General features: G+C 56.5%; 1 protein-coding gene across 2 annotated transcripts; it reads left to right on the top strand.

The window, feature by feature from the left end:
• The first annotated feature begins 53 nt into the window (after positions 1-53).
• Positions 54-8,097, top strand: LMAN2L (lectin, mannose binding 2 like). Of its 2 annotated transcripts, XM_056508593.1 has the most exons (9): positions 54-200; positions 288-406; positions 1,415-1,532; positions 2,414-2,496; positions 4,405-4,437; positions 5,261-5,422; positions 6,263-6,377; positions 6,794-6,913; positions 7,169-8,097. In XM_056508593.1, exons 1-9 carry the CDS (start codon positions 71-73, stop codon positions 7,309-7,311), a joined length of 1,023 nt encoding a protein of 340 aa, XP_056364568.1. In that variant the 5' UTR covers positions 54-70; the 3' UTR covers positions 7,312-8,097. The 2 variants fall into 2 exon arrangements, with proteins under 2 accessions (XP_056364568.1, XP_056364569.1); XM_056508594.1 differs by lacking the exon at positions 4,405-4,437.
• Positions 8,098-8,910: the final 813 nt, after the last annotated feature.

The raw sequence follows: 8,910 nt of genomic DNA, 5'->3' as shown, positions 1-8,910 counted from the left end.
CAGAGGGCGGGAACAGAGGTGCGGCCCAGCCAATGGGCGCGCGGGGCGGGGCGCAGCGCGGCGGGGGAAGATGGCGGCGGCGGGCCGGTGGCGGGCCGGGCTGGCCCTGCTGGCCGTGCTGCTGGGGTTCGGCGGGACGGGGGCCGAGCAGACCGAGGAGCACCTCAAACGCGAGCACTCGCTGTCCAAGCCGTACCAGGGTGAGCGGGGAGGGCGGGCGGTGGCGGCGGACGGTGCCCGGTGCCCGGTTGCCGGTGTCCGGTACTGACGGTTCGTGTGGGCCGCAGGTGTGGGCTCGGCCAGCTCGGGGCTGTGGGACCTGCTGGGTAACGCCATGGTCATGACCCAGTTCATCCGCCTCACCCCCGACGTGCAGAGCAAGCAGGGAGCCGTGTGGAACCGAGTGGTGAGCGGGGGGCACCGGGGAGAGGGGCGGGAGCGGAGGGGAACGGGGGTGGGCCGGGAGAGGGTCGGGGTCCGGGACCGGGATGGGGCAGCGGAATGAAAGGGGACAGGGCTGGGATTGGCACAGGCGGGGATGGGATGGGATGGGTGTGGGGAAAGGATTGGGACCGGGATCAGGACAGGGACAGGGTCAGGGTTAGGGTTAGGGTCAGGGTTAGGGTTAGGAGAAGGTCAGAAGAGGGTCAGGATCAGGATTGGGACCGGGATCAGGACAGGGACAGGGACAGGGACAGGGTTAGGAGAAGGAGAAGGAGAAGATCAGAAGAGGGTCAGGATCAGGATTGGGACCGGGATCAGGACAGGGACAGGGTCAGGGTTAGGGTTAGGAGAAGGAGAAGATCAGAAGAGGGTCAGGATCAGGATTGGTACTGGGATCAGGACAGGGTCAGGGTTAGGGTTAGGAGAAGATCAGAAGAGGGTCAGGATCAGGATTGGGACTGGGATCAGGACAGGGTTACATTTAGGAGAGGATCAGAAGGGGGTCAGGATCAAGATCAGGACTGGGCCCTGAACTGGGTGATGTTTTCCAACCCAAAAAATTCCATGATTTGATGACATTTGATTTCAGAATCCAATCCACTCCACACTGGTTTTGGAAACAATCCTGGGAAACAATCCATTGCACTCTAAAACACAGAGCAACACTTTTTCCTTGGAATCCCGGCTCCCAAAAAACCTCAGTGACTCCCTCAGCTCAGGATATTAATTAGCAGCTAATTAATAATTGCAATTAGCAGCTGCCCCTGAGGTTTTCCTGCTGTGGGAGTGTTGATTTTGTTGGAGTTGCTCCCTCAGTGTTCAACCCTTGGGTGACAACCAATTCCCTGGGGTTAATGATGGGTTTTGGGATTAATTAACCATGATAATTAGGCAGTGAAGGGAGCTTGGGGAATGGAGGATGTGGCTGAGGGAATGATTCCTGAATTTGCCACCTCTGCTGCTCTCCCAGCCCTGTTACCTGCGGGACTGGGAGATGCAGGTGCACTTCAAAATCCACGGGCAAGGCAAGAAGAACCTGAACGGAGATGGATTCGCCATCTGGTACACCAAGGACAGGATGCAGCCAGGTAAAAACTGAGCCTGCCTGGGGGGAGGGCTGGGGACAGCTGGGGCAGGGCTGGGGACACCTGGGACAGGGCTGGGGACAGCTGGGACAGGGCTGGGGACACCTGGGACAGGGCTGGGGACACCTGGGGGACACCTGGGACAGGGCTGGGGACACCTGGGACAGGCCTGGGGACACCTGGGACACGTTGGACAGAGCCTGGGAACACCTGGGACAGGGCTGGAGACACCTGGGACACGTTGTAAAAGGGCTGGGGACACCTGGGACAGGGCTGGGGACACCTTGGGGACACCTGGGACAGGGCTGGGGACACCTGGGACAGGCCTGGGGACACCTTGGGAACACCTGGGACAGGCCTGGGGACACCTGGGACAGGGCTGGGGACACCTGGGACAGGGCTGGGGACACCTGGGACACCTTGGACAGAGCCTGGGAACACCTGGGACAGGGCTGGGGACACCTGGGACAGGGCTGGAGACTCCTTGGGGACACCTGGGACAGGGTTGAGGACACCTGGGGGACACCTGGGACAGGGCTGGGGACACCTTGAGGACACCTGGGACAGGGCTGGGGACACCTGGGACACCTTGGACAGGGCCTTGGGACACCTGGGACAGGGCTGGGGACACCTTGGACATCTTGGGGACACCTTGGACACTTTATTCAGAGTCTGGGGACACCTTGGGCAGGGTTTGGGGACAGCTGGGACACCTTGGGCACCCTGGGAAGGGTTTGGGGACCCCCTGGCCTCCTGGACAATCTCCCCAGGGCTGGCACTGGATGCTCCTTGTGACTTCCCCCCTCCATTCCTTGGTGACACGAGTGACAAACTTCATGCCTGATCTTCCCAACCCTCTCCCAACTTCTCCTTTTCCCTGCCAGGACCCGTGTTTGGGAGCAAGGACAACTTCCTGGGGCTGGGGGTGTTCGTGGACACCTACCCCAACGAGGAGAAGCAGCAGGAGGTGAGGCACAGGGGGTGACAGGGATGTCACACTCAGCTCTTCATCCTCACTGCTCACTCCTCCTCCTCCTCCTCTCCCATTCCTTTCCCACAGGAAAAGCTGGGGGTGCTTTTTGTTTTTTGGGGGTTTGGTGGTGCCATTCCTGTGGAAAAGAAGGATCCAGCTGGAGGGGACTTGGGACATCTCCCACTGTCCCTGTGCAGCCCAGCCTTGGGCATGGAGCAGCCTCAGTTTCCCTGGAAAATCCATTTCTGGGAATTTCAGCACTCCAAAACCATTCCCTAATTCCAGTTTCCCCTAAAATCCCAGTGTTTACCCTCAATATTTGATATTTTGAGTAACTCCCAGCTTGTATCCCAACACCCAAAGTCTCCAGCTCCCACTTTGTGCTGGGAAAAGCCTTCCCAGGAAGAGCCAGAATGGATCTTAATTAGAGGAAATAATTAATGGAATGTGGGAGGGGGAGCTGCAGGGGGGGTCAGGGGCTGGGAGGAGCTGGGGGGGTTCCCAGCTTCTTATTCCCACCTCCAAAAGGTCAAAAAGAGCTCTAAAAGGTAAAAATGAGCTCCAAAAAAGACAAAAAGAGGTCCAAAAAGTATAAAAAGAGCTCTCAGAAGGTCAAAAAGAGCTCTAAAAGGTAAAAATGAGCTCCAAAAAAGACAAAAAGAGGTCCAAAAAGTATAAAAGAGCTCTCAGAAGGTCAAAAAGAGCTCTAAAAGGTCTAAAAGAGCTCCAGAAAGGACAAAATGAGCTCTAGAAGGTCAAAAATAACTCTAAAATGGCAAAAATAGTTCTGAAAGGTCAAAATTAGCTCAAAAATGACAAAACAAGCTCCAAAAAACAGACAAAAATAGGTCCAAAAAGGTGAAAAAGAGCTCCAAAAGGTGAAAAAGAGCTCCAAAAAGGACCAAAAAAGTTCTAAATGGTCAAAAAGAGCTCCAGAAAGTCAAAAATAGTTACAAAAAAGGAGAAAAGGAGCTCCAGAAAGAGCTCCAAAAGTTCCAAAAGAGCTCCAAAAAAGACAAAACGAGCTCCAAAAAATGAGGAAAAGATCTGCAGAAGGTCAAAAAGAGCTGCAAGAAGGAGAAAAAGAGCTCCAAAAACAGCTCCAGAAGGTAAAGAAGTTTCCAAAAAGTTCAAAAACAGCTCCAAAAATATGCAAAGGAGCTCCAAAGAGTTTCAAACAGAGCTCGAAATTGAGCTCCAAAATAACTCCAAAAGTTAAAAAAATAATTCCAAAAATGACAAAAATAGTTCCAAAAAATAACAAAAATAGCTCCAAAAAATCCAGAAAAGTCTCCATCAGGAGGAGGAGCTCAGGATTTTATTCCCTTTTTCCCATCCTGGGATTTTTGGCATTAACCCCTCCCTGCCCTGGCTGCTCCAGGAGGAATTCCCAGGTTTTCTGGCATTAACCCCTCCCTGCCCTGACTGCTCCAGGAGGAATTCCCACCATTTTTGGCATTAACCCCTCCCTGCCCTGGCTGCTCCAGGAGGAATTCCCAGGAGTTTTTTGGCATTAACCCCTCCCTGCCCTGACTGCTCCAGGAGGAATTCCCAGGTTTTTTGGCATTAACCCCTCCCTGCCTGGCTGCTCCAGGAGGAATTCCCAGGGTTTTTGGCATTAACCCCTCCCTGCCCTGGCTGCTCCAGGAGGAATTCCCAGGAGTTTTTTGGCATTAACCCCTCCCTGCCCTGGCTGCTCCAGGAGGAATTCCCAGGTTTTCTGGCATTAACCCCTCCCTGCCCTGGCTGCTCCAGGAGGAATTCCCAGGTTTTCTGGCATTAACCCCTCCCTGCCCTGGCTGCTCCAGGGGGGAGTTCCCGGGTTTTTGGGGCCCTGCTGGGCTCGGTGACGTTGTTGTTGCTCTGTGCTCTCTCCTGCTTTGTGCTCACCCCGGAGGGCAGGCTCAGAAGAGGAGGTACAGCCCTGGAAACCAGGTACCGCCTCCGGAATTCCCGGAATTCCCGCCTGGAATTCCCGATCCCGGCGCCAGGGAGAGGCTGCAGGGGATGGGGGCTGTGCATGGCTGGGGCTTTGGGGCAGAATTTGGGGTTTGGGATCCACGGGGATGATGCTGGTGTGTGGAGCAGTTTTTTGGGGAATTGAAGAGTTTGGCGTCAGGGATGGAGCTGAGGAGATTCCTGTGGGGTTTAAGGAATTTGGGATCACCTTGGTCTCGCAGTGAATGGATCCTTGTGGGGTTGAAGGAGTTTGGGATCATCCCAGGATTGTTTTGAGCAGATTTCTGTGGGGTTTAAGGAATTTGGGATCACCTTGGTCTGGCAGTGAATGGATCCTTGTGGGGTTGAAGGAGTTTGGGATCATCCCAGGATTGTTTTGAGCAGGTTTCTGTGGGGTGAAGGACTTCAGGATCATGCTGGTCTTGCAGTGAGAGATCCTTGGGGGTTGGATCATCCCGGGATTGTTTTGAGCAGATTTCTGTGGGGTTTAAGGACTTTGGGATCACCTTGATCTTGCAAGTGAATGGATCCTTGTGGGGTGAAGGCTTTGGGATCATCCCAAAACAACTTCTGTGGAATGAAGCCCTTTGGTATCATCCCAAAACAACTCCTGTGGGGTTTAAGGCCACTGGGATCATCCCAGGATTGTTTTGAGCAGATTTCTGTGGGCGAAGCCCTTTGGCATCATCCCACAACCACTCCTGTGGGTGAAGCCCTTTGCAGCTTTCCTTTCCACCTGCTCTCCACCATCCCAAATCCCCTCCCAGCCCCAGATTACATTGTTTCTCCCCCCTCCCAGCGCGTGTTCCCCTACATCTCGGCCATGGTGAACAACGGCTCGCTGACCTACGACCACGACCGCGACGGGCGCCCCACGGAGCTGGGCGGCTGCACGGCCATGGTGAGGAACCTCAACCACGACACCTTCCTGGTGATCCGCTACGTCAAGAGGCGCCTCACGGTGAGCTGCACGGCAGGTGGGGCTGATTGCACCCAGAAATGGAATTTGTGGGTTGGATCGTTGAGTCACCACCCTTGGAGATTGTCTTGGTTGGAAAGATGGGTGTCTGCTAAGAAAGGCAGGAGCCTCTCTTGAAAATGTAAACCCCTTCCCTTCAAATTATTGTAATTTTGAAATTAAGGGGCTCTCAGGCAAAGATATGGGAATAGGAATAACAGTTCTCTACTTAAAATAGAAATGCAGTATTACACAGAACAATCCCAAAACCCTGCCAGAGTCAGAATCCAAGCTGACACCCGTCAGTCAGTCAGGGTGTTGGCACAGTCCCATTCAATGGTGGCTGCATCCTCCTGCAGGGGCAGATGTGGTTCAGCTGGAGCAGTGCTCCTGGAGAAGGTGCAGTTTCCTCTGAAGCTCCAGGGATGATGTGGAAGGGTCTGGTTTGCCTCTGGGATCCAGTGGAAAAGGCTGCTCTGGTGTTCCAAATCTCAGTTTTTATCTGGGTAGGAAATGTTTGGCTCCTCCCCTGGGTGGAGCATCTCCCAGTGGGATGATGGAATTTTATCAGTCATGCACTGGGACTCACTGGCCATTAACAGGAGATATCTCCTGGAGGGAGGATGGGCTGTGGGAAGTTAAAGATGGTTGCCCAGCTGGTTTAAAGATGGCCCATTAGCAGGAGATATCTCCCAGGAGATCAGGGTCACTGCCCCACCCGGCTGCAACAGATTTGGGACAGAATCCACATTTCTGGCCACATCCTCTATTGCAACCCAAGATGAGGAAAAGAAAAAACCAAGCCCCAGCCATGAGTGTGCATCTTGTTGTGTTTTTGGGCAGGTGCTGATCGACATTGATGGCAAACACGAGTGGAGGGACTGCATCGACGTGCCGGGCGTGCGCCTGCCCCGCGGGTACTACTTTGGGACCTCCTCTGTCACCGGGGACCTGTCAGGTACAGACAGCCCTGGGGATTCCCAGATGGGTTTGGAGGCTGGAGGTTGGGCCTGGAGGGGTTTTCCCTGGTGGAAGGATCCAGCAGGAGCGTTGGGTTGAGCCCTGAGGAGCACCGAGGGTTTGTCCCGCTTTTCCTGGAGTTCACTGTGGATCTCCAGGCTGTGGGAGGAGTAAAAGCTTGGGATGAGAATGGGATAAAAGCTTGGGTTGAGAATGGGATAAAAGCTTGGGACAAGCCAGGACTAAACTGGGATGAGCATGGGATAAACTAGGATGAGCATGGGATAAAAACTCCGATAACCTCCCAATTTTTTGGGGCTGGATTTGAGGTTTTTTTTAAAAATTCCTGCTGGCCATGGAGCACCTCCTGTCATCCCAGAGAATTCCAGGAGAGGTTTTTGCTGCCTTTTGCAGACAACCACGACATCATCTCGCTGAAGCTGTACCAGCTGACGGTGGAGCGGACGCCCGAGGAGGAGAAGCGGGACAGGGAAGTGTTCCTGCCCGTGGTGGACAACCTGAAACTGCCAGGAAGTGAGTGGGAATTTGGGAATTTGGTGGGAGCAGCAGGGATTTGGGGTGGGGGGTGGAGCTGTGCAGGTTTGGGGTCAGGCAGAGATGGACACAGCGAGGGTGTGAGCGCCGGGCTGGGGTGGGTGGGAGAGATGTGAGAGATGTGAGAGGGAGATGGGTTGGTGTGGGGTCATTCCAGTGTTTCTGGAGCCGAGTTTTGGGGTTTGGGTCCAGGATCTGGGGGGCTCAGAGCTGTTCCCTCACTGTGTCCTGCAGTGGAGGCGCCCCTGGAGCCCATGAGTGGCCTCGCCCTCTTCCTCATCGTCTTCTTCTCACTCGTGGCCATCGTCTTCGCCATCGTCATCGGCATCATCATCTACAACAAGTGGCAGGAGCAGAGCCGCAAACATTTCTACTGACTCAGAGGCTCCTGGCCTGGCCCATCCCGGCCTTTTGGTGGCCACATCCCGACTCCCAGGGCGTGAGGGACCAGCCCTGGTGGCAGGGACCCCCCAAATCCGGGTGGGGACCCCTCGCCTTCCCCGCTGGAGAGAGAGAATTCCCAGTGCCTCCTCCTGTGAGCCCCCCACGGGCTGGGAGGAGCTGGGTGCTGCTGGTTCTCCCAGAGGGAGGAGTTTTCCTACTTTTGGGGGGTCCCACTCCCCATTTCCCAGCATGTGGCTGCCCCTGCATGCAGTGTCCTGGCTCCAGGGAGCCGGGGCCATTCCTACCTCAGGGACTGCTGGCCACTCCTGCACTCCTGGAGGGTCACTGGGTCCCCAGAGGGGTCAGCAGAGGGGGAGGGCTGGATCTGGGGTGCCCTGGGGACTCAGGGTTCCCTCCTCACCAGGATCCAGGAGAGCTGAGTCCAGCCCTGCAGCTTTGCAGGATATTCCCACCCAAAACAAAACTCTGAGTGGCCCCTGGGCCAGGCGGGGATTTTCCACGCTGGAACTGGTGTGGTGAGGACTGTTTCCAAGTGCCCAAGGGGGGGTGTGGCACCCGAGGAGAGTTTTTCTGGTGTTTTGCCTTTTTTGTTTTTTTTTTTGGAGATGGCCTCTCCCTGGAGCTGTACCCAGTGTTTGGAATAAACGCTGAGGGCCGTGTGTGCTGTGGTCCTCTGTCCCTCTCACCCTGGGGTGAGCACCCCGAGCTTGGTTTGGGTGGCGAGTGACTCGTTGGGAGAGCAAAGATCAGGCACAGCACTTGATGTGATTTTTGCCAATTTTATTTTGTCTTTACTTTTGGCAGGCTGGGGTGATAGCCAAACCCGTCCGATGTGGGGGGGCCGGGGGGGGTCCTTCGCTGCCCTGGTGCTTGTCTGTCCTTTGTTGAGCCGGGGTGGTGTCTGATCCTCTCCAGTTTGGGGGGGCCGGCGTGGTCTCCATCCACCTTACCTTTGGCAGGCCGGGGCGATGGCCAAACCCCTCCAATTTGGGGGGGGCCGGCGTGGTCTCCATCCACCTTACCTTTGGCAGGCCGGGGCGATGGCCAAACCCCTCCAATTTGGGGGGGCCGGCGTGGTCTCCATCCACCTTACCTTTGGCAGGCCGGGGCGATGGCCAAACCCCTCCAATTTGGGGGGGCCGGCGTGGTCCCTCGCTGCCCCGGCGGTTCTCGGTCCTTACCTTTGTTGAGCCGGGGGTGCTGTCGGTCCCACTCCCATTCGGAGGGGCCGGCGCAGGTACCCGAGGAGGGTGACGGCGAGAAAAGGCGCACGGGCGGCGACAAGCGGCGCAATCCCCCCTCCCTCCCTGCAGCCACCCGCACACAACCGCCCTGTGTGGGGCTCCGGGGGCCGGGGCGGTGCCGGGGCTCCGGCCTTGGGGGCTGGGGCTGTGGGGGGCTCCGGTCTTGGGGGCTCTGGGGCTGTGGGGGGCTCCGGTCTTGGGGGCTCTCGGGCTGTGGGGGCTCGGGCTGTGGGGGGCTCCGGTCTTCGGGGCTCTGGGGGCTGGGGCGGCTCCGGGACTCCGGCCGTGGGGGCTCGGCTCTTCTGGGCCGGCTCCGCTCCCCGTGTC

This window comes from Oenanthe melanoleuca, chromosome 22 (assembly GCF_029582105.1).
Source record: "Oenanthe melanoleuca isolate GR-GAL-2019-014 chromosome 22, OMel1.0, whole genome shotgun sequence".
Lineage (NCBI taxonomy): Eukaryota > Metazoa > Chordata > Aves > Passeriformes > Muscicapidae > Oenanthe > Oenanthe melanoleuca.
Note: the sequence above shows the minus strand (reverse complement) of the source record. Positions and strands in the feature narration are given on the sequence as shown.

Coding starts and splice junctions, on each gene's coding strand:
- LMAN2L (XM_056508593.1), top strand. CDS start 71: ATGGCGGCGGCGGGCCGGTGGCGGGCCGGGCTGGCCCTGCTGGCCGTG. Junction 201..287: donor GCTGTCCAAGCCGTACCAGG/GTGAGCGGGGAG, acceptor TGTGGGCCGCAG/GTGTGGGCTCGGCCAGCTCG. Junction 2,497..4,404: donor ACGAGGAGAAGCAGCAGGAG/GTGAGGCACAGG, acceptor CCCGGAGGGCAG/GCTCAGAAGAGGAGGTACAG.